Source organism: Python bivittatus, unplaced genomic scaffold (genome assembly GCF_059951505.1).
Source record: "Python bivittatus isolate LINGU-HERP-01145 unplaced genomic scaffold, Pbiv_v1 ctg000610_np1212, whole genome shotgun sequence".
Lineage (NCBI taxonomy): Eukaryota > Metazoa > Chordata > Lepidosauria > Squamata > Pythonidae > Python > Python bivittatus.
The window spans coordinates 56,991,456-57,007,837 of record NW_028277088.1 but is presented as its reverse complement, the minus strand read 5'-3'; the positions used below and the strand labels follow the sequence as shown (position 1 = coordinate 57,007,837).

Sequence of the window (16,382 nt, the reverse complement as noted above, 5' to 3'; positions counted from 1 at the left end):
TGATGTGTCCAAAACCAAACAACATATGTTACATACAGACAAAATCATAGTTCTTTTCTAGGTTCTGGACATTATGCTTCTATTACTTCTACTTAAGACAATAATTTTTATTTGCACTCACTCATAGCAAGAGCTTTCCACTGAAATACGAAACAACAGTTGTGTTTCAGTGTGCCAGAAGCATCATGTCTGAAAAAGATTGTAATTACAAAAAAAAATCAATTCAGGGAATTTGTAGGTGAATTTTATGTAGTATAACTGATTTTTATCAGTATTCTATGCTATATTTTATTATTGGGGTGGGGGAGGAGAGATTGTGTATAAGCAAAAATTTCCTGCAGATTGCCCAACCTTCTACAGATCTCTGTAAACTGACTGCTGATAGGAATAAAACTATTTTAATAGATTTCTGAGGTTCCATGCAGTGCATAAATCAGAGTAAAAGTTTATCAGTGAATCACAGCTATCAGCTTCTTGTTTCTTTTGATTCTGAAAATAGAAAGCTGGGCATTAATCATTATGCAGTAGTAGATAAAGGTTAGACCCTTTCTTTCCTTTCTGGGAAATGAATTGTGCGTCAGCCTTGACTCCTTTAGACTACACAGAAAAGTCCATGCAGTTTTCTTGGCAATGTTTTTCAGAAGCACTTAGCCATTGCCACCTTTTTAGGCCTGAAAGAGTGACTGGTTCAAAGTCACACAGCTGACTTCATGCTAAGGCAGACTAGAACTTACCATCTCCCAGTTTCCAGTCCAGTGCACCAAATTGGCTCCCTAACCATTCAGATATTTACGTTTTAATATATTAAAATATATTTCTGATTCCCAGAGTACTGCCAGAAAAACAGTAGTTTCTGAAGAAAAAGAACATGGGCCATTTCTGGTGTATGTTTTTAGTTACTGTGAGCAAGACATTCATAATCCATTCTAATAGCAACTATATTAACACAAACAATCTACTGGCAGTTTCCCTTTAGACTGTACAGCTCCCGTTTCCCCCCCCCCCCAGCTGTTAATGCAAGGCTTTTTATTTTGAATAAAGACAATGCTCTTCTAACCTCTCTTTCTTCTTGTCACGCAGCCATTGCTGTCCTGAAGGACAAGGAAGCTGGGTCATTCATTGTCCGTGACAGTCATTCCTTTAGAGGAGCCTATGGTCTGGCCATGAAGGTTGCTACACCTCCTCCTTCAGTGTTGCAGTTAAACAAGAAAGGTAACTCCGCTGCTCCCAAAGAGGTTGGGGAAGTTTATCTAGTTTTAGAACTTTTATAGAGAACAGATCATGTTTTAGGTCATATTAATGCAGATATATTGAAAATTCAAAAGTGTTCACAAAGCTTTAAGCACCACTGTATATAAGGCACAAGACCTAATCCAGGCTACTTTTGTCCACATAAAAACAAAACAAAAACAAAACATTCTTTATAGATATGTGTGTGTTTCCCTTCGAGTCAGTTTTTGACTCCTAGCGACTGCCCGGACAGTTTTCTTGGCAAAGTTTTTCAGAAGTGGTTTGCCATTGCCTTCTTCTCAGGGCTGAGAGAGAGTGACTGGCCCAAAGTCACCCAGCTGGCTTTGTGCCTAAGGCAGGACTAGAACTCTCAGTCTCCCAATTTCTAGCTTGATGCCATAATTGCTACACCAAAGTAGCTCTCTTTATAGATATGTGTTTGGCATTAAATAATGAACTAACCCAACAGAAACTAAAGTTGCTATTATGCAATATGGAGGCCAAAACAATTCAGTTAAAAATTATAACTAATAGGCAAAACTTCTTAGATAGTCATATTGTATGAAGATCAGTTTCTTATTTGAAAATCATTTATCTAAGTGTGGAAAAGCGCACACAGAAAGTGTACTTTTTTCCATTTGTGTAAATAAAGACCTCAGGGCACATAAAACCTGCAACCACCCCAAAACATACTATGTCTGGATCCAGTTACTGAGTTCATTAGATGAGATATCAGGAATAAAGCACTTCTAAAGAAAACAATAAGAATAAAAATAAGGATTGAAGATATGTGGCCATCAAACAGATCAAGGAAGGAAGCAAGGTTTCTGCCCCGGGAAATAAGGTTTGGTGCTAGAATAAAATAATCATGCTAAGCAGTGTTAAGCAGAGTCATGAGAAATGAAGAGAACTTGGGATAATTTGTATTTTGGAGTCAAATGTGTAGTGATTTCAAGGAAGGTAGGCAATATCTGATATTTGCTTTAACCAAAACTGGATATAGAATGCTTGGGCTTACAAATTTTCAAATAAATGCTTCAAATTTGTTATCAATGTAGGCTGATTACGGCATAGTCAAGAGAAGGAGGCATGGCCCAGTCAGTGTAAACAAGTTTAGAGATACTTGGTTGTTAATTAAATCTATTACACAAAGACAGCCTACTTAAGAAAAACGAAAAGTGTTGTTGTGGCCTTGTGAACATTGTTGGGAGCCTGGTAATACATCTCAGTTGGATTATTTTTCATATTGGAACTATGGATTGACCAGTTCAAAGTTTTCCCCTGCTTGTTTGTGTGGTAGAAAAGTGGTTCTTAACCGAACTGCATATTGCTTATCTAATTAATGTGATCAGCAGAATGTCTCCCTGTAATTGGTTATTTACAGAGGCATGTCAACAATGTTAATCATAACTTTCATTCCTAATGTTCCTATGTTTCCATTATCCCAAACAAAAGTACAAAAAAAAAAAAAGGAACCTCTGAGCCAAACTTCAGTAGATATTGTCAAACAACTTTCGGGCATCAAAATACAAGTAAACAGTCAATATTTCTAAGCTGCCCATTTTACTTTTACTAGGTCTACCATAGCTGAACTGCAAATATCTGAACAATCACTAGATGGCAGTAAAATAACATAAAAACTGTAACTCTTAGCTGCCATTTAGATTTTTTTACATACAGGCCTAACTTTAAAAATTCTGAATGTAGCCATTTTAAGCTACCATGAAGCCATTGTACAAATCCTTGGAAATTGTGGTTATAATGCATTTTATGAATGGGTGGGTCCAGGTGATGGTGAATTCATCCTTGAGAGAGGGAGTGTTTCCAGTGGTCTTTAAAGAGGCACTGGTACACCCCCTCCTCAAGAAACCATGACTGGATCCCACCATACTGGACAATTTTCATCCAGTCTCCCACCTTCCCTTTTTAGGACCATGGTATCCTTTTGGGTCGGCTTGGGGAGTTGTGGGTGGGTGGCATAGTTTTGTGCTGGTTCACCTCCCAATCAGTGTTGATAGGGAGTAAGAGGTCCAGCCTACGGCCCCTCCTTTGTGGGGTGCCACAAGGTTCGGTACTTTTCCCACTCCTTTTTAACATCTACATGAAACCACTGGGTGAGATCATCCGCCCCCATGGGATGAGGTATCATCGATATGCAGATGATACCCAGTTATACATCTCCATCTCAGGTGATCTGAGTGATGCTGTGACTACCCTTTCATGGTGCCTGGAGGCTGTGGGGGTCTGGATGGGGAACAACAGACTAAAGCTGAACCTTGGTAAGAAGGAGTGGCTGTGGGTTGGGGGCTCCTCTGTATCTGGAAGTTTACCATCTTTGGTTCTGGATGGGGTCGCACTACCCCAGACAGACCCACTGCGTAATCTGGGGGTCCTCCTGGACTCACAACTCCTGCTCAAAGAGCAGGTGGCAGTTGTGGCCAGGAGGGCCTTTGCTCAACTACATGCTGTGTACCAGTTATGCCTTTTTCTGGATCGGGAGTCCCTCCAGTCAGTCACTCATGCCCTAGTCACCTCACATATAGACGATTGCAATGTGTTCTACATGGGGCTACCCTTGAAAAGTATCTGGAAGCTTCAGCTGGTTCAAAATGCAGCCGCACAGGCAATTTTAGGTGCCCCCAAAATGGCACATATTACATCTGAGTGAGCTGTATTGGGTTCCAGTTTGCTTCGGGGTCCAATTCAAGGTGTTGGTTATCACCTTTAAAGCCCTACATGGCATGGGACCGGGTTACCTGAGGGACTGTCTCACCCCCATTATATCCACCCGTTGCACCTGGTCAGGCAGCGTGGGTATGCTGCAGACCCCATCAATGAAAGAATGTCGACTGGCAGGGTCCAGAAAGAGAGCCTTCTCTGCCGTGGCCCCCATCCTTTGGAATTCTCTCCCCCCCCCAGTGGTGAGGCAGGCCCCAACTCTATTGTCCTTCTGGAAGAAAGTCAAGACCTGGATCTGCCAACTGGCATGGGGCGAAAAAAGGGGCAACCAACCCTGAGGGTGGCTAGCACCTTGAAGATGCTCCCATATGTTAACATCTTACTGATCATCAGCATCTTGGAAGATATTATTATTTGTGTATGTTTGGTTTTATTTTATTTTTACTGGATTTTATATTGTTTTTATTGTATTTTAATTAATATTTATTGTTGTTTTATTGTGAACTGCCCAGAGTCATTTTTGTGAGATGGGCGGTATCTAAATTTGAAATATAAATACTTAAATAAATAAAATGCTAGCCCTTATCTTGTGTAATATGAGTACACAATTAACTGAATACACTTGAATTGTAATGCTTGTACTTCATAAGACTACAGCTGCTGTAATTTAATTTACAATTATTGTATGTCACAGTTGGAGATATTTCCAATGAACTTGTGAGACATTTTCTGATTGAATGCACCCACAAAGGAGTGAGATTGAAAGGATGTCCCAATGAGCCATATTTTGGTAAGTATTCTTTATATCAATATTATTCATATATATTGATCTAGGGAATAGTCATAAAACGGGGCAAGTACTTGTCACATAATAAATGAATGATGGCTTTTGGATATCAGCTTAAGATTTTGCTTCTCTCTTTATACTTTTGTTCATTTTTCTGACATTTTGTCTCTCTTGTTTACACTATGCATTCACGCAGCTGTTCCAGGGAAGCTCCCACAGCCTTATAAAAGCAGAGTCCTATTGGAAGAAAAAAACACTTCCTAAAAGGAAGATTTTTTTCTCTCCTGTTTGCCCTGCTGGTTGATGTGTCCTGTGTTAATTTGTGGTAGTTGAGTTAGGGGCACCATTTAATTAATTTTATTTATTCAATTTGATGTGGCTGCCCACTCTGGAATAGTCTAGATGGCCATGTGTGTGATCCTTTATAAAACAAAAAATCCATACAAATTGGATGAAGCAAAATTAAAAGAAAATATTAAAGTACTGATGGATATGGTAAATTTTGACTGCAGTATTCTGTATTTTTTATTGATTGAAAATGTGATAACAGATTTATTATCAGCAGACAATATTATAATAAACAATGGCACTAGACTTTCTCAGGTGGTAAGTGCAGGCCCATACTTGCATACAGACAAGCACCCAACAAAACAAGAAACATCAGGGAACCAGACCCTGCACAAACCCAGATGTCTACTTTACCTTCACATCTACACCAACAACGCCATCACAGACCCTAAAAAGTATGCATACAAGATTAGAGACTTTCACATGCTCCTCCTCTAATGCAGCGTTTCCCAACCTTGAGATATGTAGAATTCAACTCCCAGAATTATTAGCAAAAGCCATATTGACTGGGGAATTCTGGGAGTTAAATTCAACATCACACAGTTGTCAAGGTTGAGAAACACTGCTCTAATGTGATATATGCCATAATGTGCCAACAATGACCAACTGGATTCTACGTAGGACAATCAGGACAAACTGCATAAAATAATATCAGAGCAGACATAAAAACATTTCAGCCTCCTAGGACATTCTATAATAGACCTCAAAGTAACCATTTTGGAAAAATGGACTTTAACAGCATAATTGAGTGAGATTGCTGAACTCAAATACATCAGAAGTTTCAGGCAATCCCAAAAGGTCTCAAGAAATCCAGTGGGTTTTTAACACAATACAATTTTTAATTGATAAGGTACTTGTAATATATCTCACATGTAAACTGCATTTCCATAACCTGTCTTCCCATCCCCTCCGTGTTATCCCAGATTAAGTCCTACTGTACATCAGACCACTTTGTGAGTCTAATGAAATGAGCTGCAACTCACAAAAATTTATGCCTTTTTAAAAAATTTGTTGGTTGGAAAGGTCCTATCAGATGCCTTTTGATTGTTTGCTACCATAGACCAACGTGGCTTTCCATCTATAATGTCCTCATATTTCTTACTCCCATCCACATTGCTGTTCTACTGACAGCATGGAGAATGGCCCTTTTAAGGTTATAGAAGTTATCTTTTGAAGATGAAGTGTAAAATGAAACACATAAAAGATAGTAGATGGTATATCTATGGGCTTTTCATCTCTTGATTGAATGTTTTTGTAACCACCATCTAATGGTGGGTAACTCTCCAAATATGGAAGTCTTACACAAATATAAACCTATAGACAAATGAAAGATAGAAAGAAATATGTGAAGCAAAGAAATATGAAGCAGAACCAGCTGGATATGATAGCTGGCCTATATTACTTGGACAAAAGATGAGGTAGTGTAATTTTAACTCCCTCTCAGTGAAAAAAATGCTGTGCAAGAGAAAAATATTATACCATAGTACAATAGGAAAAAAGGTGCAGTCTTGCTCTGTAGTTAGCTCTTTGCATAGGGAGATTATTAAATAATGCAGTTTCTCCCAGTCTCATCCCTATGAATGGGAAGGCATATCTCGAGCTGTTCTGTAGGTGTTGCTCTCTTGTTTGGCCTATCTATCCTTGGATTGGGTGGCTCAGAACAGTGATTTCATTAGCTGAAGATACAGAATATAAGAGTTAAAATGTATATGTGACTTACAAAAACTGCATGTAATCTTTTAAACGGTAAAAAGGTTGACTTCGTGTGTTGTTTTTTGTAATTACAGGAAGTTTGACAGCTTTGGTGTATCAACATTCCATTACCCCTCTGGCATTGCCTTGCAAGTTACTCATCCCAGACCGAGGTATTCCAGTTAAACATGCTGTTAATACACTTTCAGAACAACTTCATTATAGCTAACAATGAATCAACAATGGTTGTGGTATTTAGAAGAGTATAGACTTCAGTGTAAAGGTGGTTTTTAACAGTGTAATTCGTCATTCCATATCTGATGATCAATCAAATAAATTGGAAAACAAGACCATTTTGGCACATGGTATTTATTATTATTTATTTTATTTAGATACCTTTTTTCCATCACCTCCCCCCAGTGATGTACAGCACAATAAAATTACAGCATCACTGTAACTATAAAAAACATCCAACAGATTAAAAAAAGTCAACAACCAACAGCTGTTACGCAGGAAGATAATGCAACAATTGTTATAGGTGACAGGAAACACATACATTAGAAAATAACCTTCACTGATGCCAAGTATACCAAGTTATGAGCTTAACATGTAGAAATAATTGGGATTTTAAACCACTTAACTCTCATTACACCATGTTCAGAACTCCCTCACTACTATTATATACAGCATAAGGAATGCTTGAACTTTAAATCTGATGGCAAATTCTTTCATCCAACAAATGTACTCAGGTTGACTTCTCAGTCCAACTCATTTTGAAAACATCTGTACTAATTTCTGTTTGTAGACCCTCTGGAAGAGATTTCTGAAACCTCCATGCAAACAGCTGCAAATTCAGCTGCAGAGCTTCTGAAACAAGGGGCAGGTCAGTAAGTAGGTCCTGATCTTTTAATGCTGGTATCAGAATTATTTTTCATGTGCATTAGAGTTGAGTCGACTAAGTTATTAGCTTATTCAGGGTTCGTGGGCACCAAATAGAATGGTTCTAAAAGAGAGTGACCAGGTCTGGAGAGGATGAGCATGCCTGCACCCTCTTGCAGTGGCCAATAAGTAGCCCATATGGTCACCTGAGAGCAGCATAGTGTTAGAATTTGCATACCTTGAAATTGTTGTGGATGGCTGGCAGTTTAGGTTGGAAAACACCACTCTAACATTGGAACTATGAATACTTTGTTGTGAACAAAATGAAGGTGACACTATAGGGTAACAACAAAAAAAAGACATTGCTCGGACATATTCATCTGATTATTAGATGCAAATGGGGACACAGCCTAAGGCTAGAGTATATAACTCATTATTATGCTGATAACTTCTGTCTTTAATTTTCTTCCAATTTTATAGTTTCTTTCCCCTCCCCCTCCTCCTCCCCCCCCCCTTCTCCATCTTTGTTCCTTCGAGTCAGTGTTGACTCCTGGTGATTGCCTGGACTAGTCCCTGCAGTTTTCTTGGCAAGATTTCAGATGTGGTCTGCTATTGCCTGCTTCCTAGGATGGAGAGTTATAATTTCTAAGTGTCATTAAAAGTATATAAGCTTACAGCTCCATTTGTAATAAGTATTTTAAAGTGAATTCAACTAGTAAATGAAGTTATTGTCTACACTTTATTTTCATATTTAACAAAGTAAACCTCGATAAAAGAAAGGTGATATAAAAATTAAGATTGCATGCATCTCACTTTTTCTCAAAATTTTCACTAAAAAACTGGGGAAGATCCCTCCCTTCCACCCCTTCTCCACCATCACTTCAACATTTCCAGAAACTAAATTTCTAAATCAGGATCAAATAATTCTATTTGTAGCCTTGTTCATCATTGGCTATTACTTTATTTTACAGCTTGCAATGTTTGCTACCTGAATTCTGTCGAAATGGAGTCTCTAACAGGTCATCAAGCTGTGCAGAAGGCCCTGACCTTAACATTAGCTCAAGAGCCTCCTCCCACCTCCACTGTAGTCCATTTCAAAGTGTCTGCACAAGGTATCACATTGACAGACAATCAGAGAAAGTAAGTGCAGGAAGCAATATTCTGTCCAGCACTGTTATAGGCATGTTTTTTTGTGTTTGTGTGCTTGTTTATTTAATAAAATCAGTAGATTTCTGTCTTCCTAAGCCATTTCTATGTACATTCATAATAAAATGCATCTAATTATATTTGCAAACAAATTCAGATGCTTACATGTGGTGTGCAGTTTTTGCATTTAGAAAAAGTTGAACTTTGTGAAAGTGCTATTGTGTTCACAGAGACTGTGGCCACTTCCCAATGATCCCAGGTGATGCTCCCTCTACCATCAAGCCTCTTGTTCAGCTGTACTCGGGGTGTTTTTCTCCAGTACTAGAATAAGTGGATATTGGCAGGTGTACAGGGTACTTTTGGTGCCTTTGCCTCCTCTACTCTCAATAACCCAGAAGTCTGGCTCCTCGGGATAATTTTTTTCCTCCTCCACCATCACTACTGTACTATGGATGGTAGGACTACTAGTCCTTCAGTGGGCACTCTGCTTCCTTTGATTACTGCTTCAGAACGGTGTAGTTTTCTGAGGCTGCCGAATGGCCATTCAGTGTTAGGTTGAAGGAAGCTTTCTAGCCTGTGCAAGAGGCAGCCCAGGCTTGCCCCAGTGCCTGTACCTGCTCACCCAACATCAGAGTGCTTTGACCAACACAGGACAACAGTCCTTAAACAGCTGGCCAAAAGAATTTTGGAGTACATGGCATAACTTAAAAAAACCCCAAACAAACAGTTAATTAGAAAAATGGGGACAAAACAGAAATAAACACACTCATGGCCATAACACTCCCAAAAACATACATAATCAATATTTCTATCCAGAATGACATCTGTACAAAAGGTAATCTCTTAGGAGAAACATTGTGAATCTAATGCATTTAAATACTGCTTATACATTTGAATAAATTTATCGTTAATCAAACTTCTCAGAGCATTTTTTGTTTTGTTGTTCTTTTCAGCCAGAACAATTTCCTGTACTTACTGTTGAATGAAATATGCATTTTAGTTTTGCAGTATCTTGTGAGATAAGGACAATAAATAAGAGCAATAACAGGATTCATTATGAAAGGTTGCTGGATAAAAGAACGAATTGTTACCAAGATGCTCATATGTATCCATTTGCTTATAGCCCTACCAATGCAATCTAGAAACGTTACAATTCATATAATGAGATTATCACCAAGGACCTGCTGTTTGGCACTAAACAACAGCGGTTCTTGTTATCTCTTCCCATGTCAGATAAACAGTTGCACCAGGACATTTTCAGCGAAACCCCCCTTAATTTCTCCATGCACTGCAGCCCTGGTCACAATTCCCACTGTTAGTTGCTATATATGTATATTTTTTAAGAATAATGCTGTGGCAAAAGAGCAGTGTTTGAATTTCCCCTCCCCGGTGCCACATAAAGGGCCTGAAACACAGTCTAGAAACTCTAGTCATAAATTTATGTCTAACATCTATTTTATTTTATTTTTCCCTTCCTTTCAGGCTTTTTTTCAGAAGGCATTATCCAGTCAGTAGTGTTATTTTTTGTGCTTTGGATCCACAGGACCGAAAGTAAGGATGATTAATGTTTTCTCAATTCATTGTTTGCATATTGTATGTAAAGCTACCAAAAAAAAAAAAAAACCCTCTAACAAAAATATTCTTTTATTTCTTCCCGCTCTTTTGTTTTATATAACAAGATGGATTAAAGATGGTCCTTCAGCAAAGTAAGTAGCTATGAAATATTAGGATTCTTATAGATAATATCTATTTTCCCCTTCAACTTTAGATGGGCAATACCTTTGTTAGGGCCAACCAAAATTGCAGAAAAGAGTGTGCTTTTTGTTCTAGTATCTCAGGTGTCTTTTCATGTCACTTTTACGTTTACCTTTGACAGCTATAACCATGTTTGTGTTTATATATGCACACATTAATATGTGTATGTATGTATATGTATGTACAGTATATATGAAATCCAGCCGTCTTTTGGTAGTACTGGGTAAGAGTCCAGTTCAGGAACCTTCTAAAGGAATTGTGAAGGCTATAAGATTTGGGAGAGCATATCAAGTTGCCCTGTGGAGTGATCACAGATATCATATGTGATACTTCTAGCTACACTGTGCAAAATTTTATTTCACTTAAATCTCTAAGTAGGGTAGTCGAACTGGCATACAAGCATGCCTGAGCACTAGACTCTGCCCTCATTCCATTTAACATAGCATTTAAACATTAAGCAATTTGTTGTGGATAGTGGTGTAGGCACGGCATGCCAGGGTAAAGATAGAGATGCATGCAAGGCATGTGGGACAGGGAGAGAGGAGGCAGGTAAGCACGTGTTCAGAAATCCGTTGCTGTTAAGGATAAGGAAGCTGTCAGAGCAGGGGCGCACAACATTTGTTTTCCTAGTCTGGGCCTTAAGTAGTGGGCCAGACAAAATAAGGTTAAATATAATTAACATTCCCAGATTGCAGAGTGCTCATGTTTTTAATTCAAAAAAAGGTGCAAAATATGTGCATTAAGTCTCCATCAGGCTTAATGCAGTATTTTGTATAATTTCTCACATACAGTAAGATGCCTTCTAATGAGGCCTCAGCTTTGTTTTGTGTGAACTGAAAGTACATTTTAAGTGCACACTTCTACAGCCAGTGCAGCTTAGAAAAAGATTAATAGGGCTGGGCAAACTACTTCTCACAAAAGCTTGTTTATCATTGCTCTTCCTGTGGAAACCCTGGTAAACTCCAAGAAACTCTTAGAAGACAGATTGGTAACCACTGTTTTGACCTTGTTTAATGAATAATTCCTGCATCATCTTTTCTATTGTTTTTTCTTTTTGTTTTCTGCAGAGTATTTGGCTTTGTTGCAAGGAAACAAGGCAGTGCAACTGATAACGTCTGCCACCTGTTTGCCGAGCATGATCCAGAACAGCCTGCCAGTGCCATTGTAAACTTTGTATCAAAGGTCATGATAGGTTCCCCAAAGAAGAACTGAACGTTTTACTGCTGTGTTGAACTTGCAGGGAGCGTATTCTCAGATGAAAGCTACGTGACCGTTGGCATCTCCTCTGGCGCATACTCCGTCTGTAGAATAATACAAAGGATGCCTTTTATACTTCAGTAATATCACCTGATCGTTTAAACATTTTGATATCAAACTACAGTTCAGCAAATACAAGAACTGGAAGCTTGCAAGCTCCTGAATACCCGTTTCTGAACAAATATTTGGAAAATCTAAAGCATCAAAGTTGGGAAAATTGAAATGAGTTTTTCTGATTTTTAACTTCATTGTGATGGAGCAGAATGTGGGAAAGTGGGCATTCACCTGTTTGATCAGACATGTTGCTTTTATGTGGAATGTTTGCTAGAAAGTCATATATGGTCACGAGAACAGAAATTTGCATGAGAAAATCTCATGGGTCTCTCAGCTGTAATGCAGGAATGAGATTGGGAGCATGGGGGTGGGGATGGGAGATGTACAGGCTTGCAGATTTATTAGGTGAAAAGAGAGTGCACTGATTCTCCTCCTAATTGTTCTTCCTTGCAAATTCCCACTTTGGGGCACTTTTAAAATGTTTGTTGTTCCCTTGAGTAGGTTCAGAAGCCACTGTTCCGGGTACATTTGTAGTGAACAGTTGGTGGGTTCTGGAACAGTTACATAGAATTCTTCCTTCTGCTCATAGATCCTCTGTTGCAAGTGCCCACTTGGGCAGACATTTGCTTTTGCATTGATTGTTGCTCTGGCCCCAGCAAACAAGCTAGGACTTCTCTTCATTTTAATATTAGAGTGATGGACATCAAGATTATAATGGAAAGTGTATGTTTGTAGGAGATTGGTGCAAGTTTATTTGGGATGGTGTAAAGAGAGAGAGTAGGTTTGCCTAGCGCATATATTGTAAGAAAGGTTAGATGTTAATTTGTTGAAAGATAAATGGGAAATGATGGAATATTTAAAAGGGGATAATGTGATTCAGAAAGTTTTATGAAGAATTTTAGCAAGAAAAGTAATGCCCTTAATAATTGCAGTATATAAATGAGGGGGAAGCACATGAGAACAGTTTGTATAATTTATAATATATATATATATATTATTATTATTATTATTAGCTTGTGTCAAATTATTTATAGTGTAAAACAGATGTGGGTCTGTTAAATAGATGTTCTGATTCTGTATACTTAGAAGGCATCTGTCACACAAGCACTATTGGTTTTGATAGGACTTACACAGAAAACACATGTATGCCCCAAATGAATGGGGATATCTCTGCTAGACCACTTTACATGAAATGTTTTACATCAGTACCCAGAGCATCTTGTTCATGCCTGATGGGAGGAGGCAGCAGTGTTTTCATATCCTGCCTTTAATAATAGCCAAGTTCCTTTCATAGAATAAATATTTCAGGAAACAACAAAAAACTTCATAATTTTATTTTGAAATCCAATTTCTACTAATATTTTAAAATAGTTTTTATTTTTAAAAAATCTAAGGTAAATTTTAAAATGGGTAGGGGGAGAAAAATCTTATTTTTGGTGCACTTAGCCATATTTTGAGAAATGACATACCCTGATTTGACAATCGAATACATCATGTGACCAAATATTCCAGGACACAATATTGCTATGTCTGTGTATGCATTGTGGTGATTTTTATAATCTGCTTATAGAGCATTTAGGTTGTACATAATCCAGTGATATCGGAAGTTACTTTGTAATGGTTGTGATCCCATATGTGAATGTGTATTTGCACAATTGCTGATGGTATACATATTTCCCACCTGATTGTGCCACAGTGGTACAATCTATCCATACAAGCAAGTGGGGGGGGGGAAGATACCCAAAACAAGAGCAGTTTGAATATCAGTGTAACATTTCCACTGGCTCTAATGAAACTGGGTGCAAACAGTGGACATAAGATGTCAGAATTACAATTATATTTGTAAGAAGGGAACAAAAAAAATCAATCCCCCTCCCTCTCACAGACACACACTCTGCCTGGCAGAGAAATTCTGCATTTTTTAACCAGTTCTCATTTAATGTTATGGGAAAAAAGTCTTCATGTAGAGAATTTAGGTGCAATTTCATAGGCGGTATATGTTATTCATTTATTTCATTCCCAAGTGGCAGAAGGGTTTGAGTGAATGTACTAACTTTTGTTTTCAATCATTTTTCCATCAGTTTTCAGCCCTTCTGGCTTCCATTAAATCCCAAGGGATTTTTAGTAGCAGTGCTATTTTCACTTCTATGGGGGAATCCTGGCTTTCAGAGAGAGTTGGAGAATTTCTCCTTCCCCTGGAAAAAAAAATGTAAGTCATATATCCAGTTTCTGTGCCCACAATTTTTATGGAAAATGTTTGTGCCCAGTTTTATTGTATGCCACACACACACACACTGTACATTCACACATGGTTTATCAAGCGTTTAATGTACTGATTCATTATATTAAATCTGATCAGACCAGAATTTGAGCTCTATAGAGTTTAAATCTGTTTGATACCCTTACTGCTGCATAAATATGGATTTTGAGAAACTATAAATTCAGTGTCAGTTAATTTGTAATCTATAGATTGTCCTTGGATAGTTGTTGGGCATAAACAGAAACAAGTATCTCTGGACCACACTTAATAATCATTTTAGTAAATGCCATGAACGTCAGAACCAGTTACCAATAAGTGAACTAAATATTAATTGTATCAACTTCTCCCCCCATCCCACCCCAAAACACATTTTCTTTAAAATAATTACTGGAAAATTGATACTTACTGAGTTTAGGTGTTCTTCCCTATGGGTAGGTTAATATGTAACAAAAATGGACTTTCATTGTCCAAATTTCACAGATACTGCATGCTTTTATTTGGACTATATCCAATATTCAGATATTTGGGCCACCAAGCAACTGGTAATATCAGCTGCTTGAAATCAGGACAGGAACAAACACTGGGGAATATGGAATTAGTTGTTCAGGATTTGACAGAAATGTCTTTGATCGGCATCTTACTCAAGGTCTCTTCTACATGTGTATTGCACACACATACTGAAAGCACAACACATGTAATGTCCGCATACATTTTCACATAATGGAGATATGGAAGTTAGAATTCATTTTCATGAGTGATATTAATAAGATGCCACATTTTTAACCATACTCATAGTCTCTTTATTGAATCTGCTACTGTAAACCTGCAGCAGGAGTGGATTACATGCCTGGGCCACATGCTTGCAAGGCCTCAGAGGCTTCAGGTGCCCAATAGACCCTTTAATAATGTTGCCCCCCCCCCCAAAATCAGGCCAGTTTTTCTCCCCATGGGGTAGGATTTAGGGAACAAAAGCAAGTCTTAAGTGACCTCCCCAACCACCTTTTTAAAAAAGCAAACAGGTCCAGAAATACAACACTGCGCCCTCTCCTGCCAGCCATTTGTCAGAGCAGAAAGCTCTAGTGCAGCCATCAGGTTAAAAAAAATGATCCAGCCCTATCTGCAGTATTAAAACCATCTTCAGGCTAAAAACCATCAGTCCTTTTGTATGGCGTAGCTGGTGCACAGCTTCCTATTCATTGGAAGGTGGTTGTGATGAACATTGGCAAGCTTTGCTTCTGGATTGCACATATTTTTATAATACAATGGTTCCTGGTTATTCAACAATATCAAAACCGAGTTTTTTCCCCTTATCTGACTTCCCTTTTCTCTCAAAATTTGTATAAACATGTATCCAATATGTAAAGAGCATTCTATAATAATTTTCTCTGCTTTTTGAAGTATCACCTTTATTCAGATTTTAATAAAATTACTGAATTTATAAATCTGTTTCTGCAAACTGAGATTTATGTATGTTTTTAGTGTTGCACTGAATGGAAAAATGGGAGGGGCAGAAAGGGATTATTTATACAATGGCTGCAAGTATTGCAGTTATAAAGTATTTTGATTGACAACTCTGATGACAACACTAGCCTGATTGTTTTATTACCACATGATGCTTTGAAATCACTCATAAGGGACAATTGTTTGCCCAAACATCAGTATAATGTGAAATCTTGCTAATATTCTAGTTTGAGGAGAAATACAGCTAGTATAGGCAACCTGTGCTCCCAGGACTGCATATAACTGCAAATCTCTCCCCCCTCCCTTTTTTTAGCCAACTCTGGCTGAAGTTTTCATCACATTTTGTCTCAAGATAAAAATGTTACTTGCAATATAATTAAAAATGACTGAAGTAACTAAGTCATAATGTTCTAACTTGCTTGAACATTATGACTTGAACATTATAAGCAAGCTCTAGAATTGACCTGGAGTGCCCAGGAAAGGATAGAACATTTATGGAGCTCAAGATCCAACTCTCAATGCAGTTCAGATAGTCTCTGCACACACGTCATCTAAAAAGAGCGCCTCAACGGTACAACGGTTATCTGTATGGCAGCATGCCTTGAAGTCTTTAGCCAACAGTGGTTTATCATTGTGACTAGCCTGTTAAATAGAAGTGTTTACTGCAAAAGCAGCTTGATGCATGCATTGCCATACCTGTTTTCAGGAAATTTGACTAAAATACATTTTCATAATTATGCTTATTCTTAACTCTGATTTAAGGGAAAAAAGGCCAGCTACAAACTAAACTTTATTTCCTAAATTATTGGTAACTATCTCTGTACAGACAAATCA

The 16,382-nt window shown here is 38.0% G+C and overlaps 1 protein-coding gene across 6 annotated transcripts in view; it reads left to right on the top strand.

The window, feature by feature from the left end:
• Nucleotides 1-15,558, top strand: part of TNS3 (tensin 3) — a 253,382-nt gene extending 237,824 nt beyond the window's left edge. For 3 of the 6 annotated variants that reach the window (XM_088150078.1, XM_088150077.1, XM_088150079.1), the window contains exons 24-31: nt 1,081-1,212; nt 4,604-4,699; nt 6,832-6,909; nt 7,542-7,619; nt 8,587-8,755; nt 10,244-10,312; nt 10,441-10,467; nt 11,584-15,558. In XM_088150078.1, coding sequence (XP_088006204.1) covers nt 1,081-1,212; nt 4,604-4,699; nt 6,832-6,909; nt 7,542-7,619; nt 8,587-8,755; nt 10,244-10,312; nt 10,441-10,467; nt 11,584-11,728 — 794 coding nt within the window. In that variant the 3' untranslated portion in view covers nt 11,729-15,558. The remainder of the gene's footprint in view (nt 1-1,080; nt 1,213-4,603; nt 4,700-6,831; nt 6,910-7,541; nt 7,620-8,586; nt 8,756-10,243; nt 10,313-10,440; nt 10,468-11,583) is intronic. The other 3 variants (XM_088150081.1, XM_088150082.1, XM_088150080.1) reach the window with 2 other exon arrangements.
• Nucleotides 15,559-16,382: the final 824 nt, after the last annotated feature.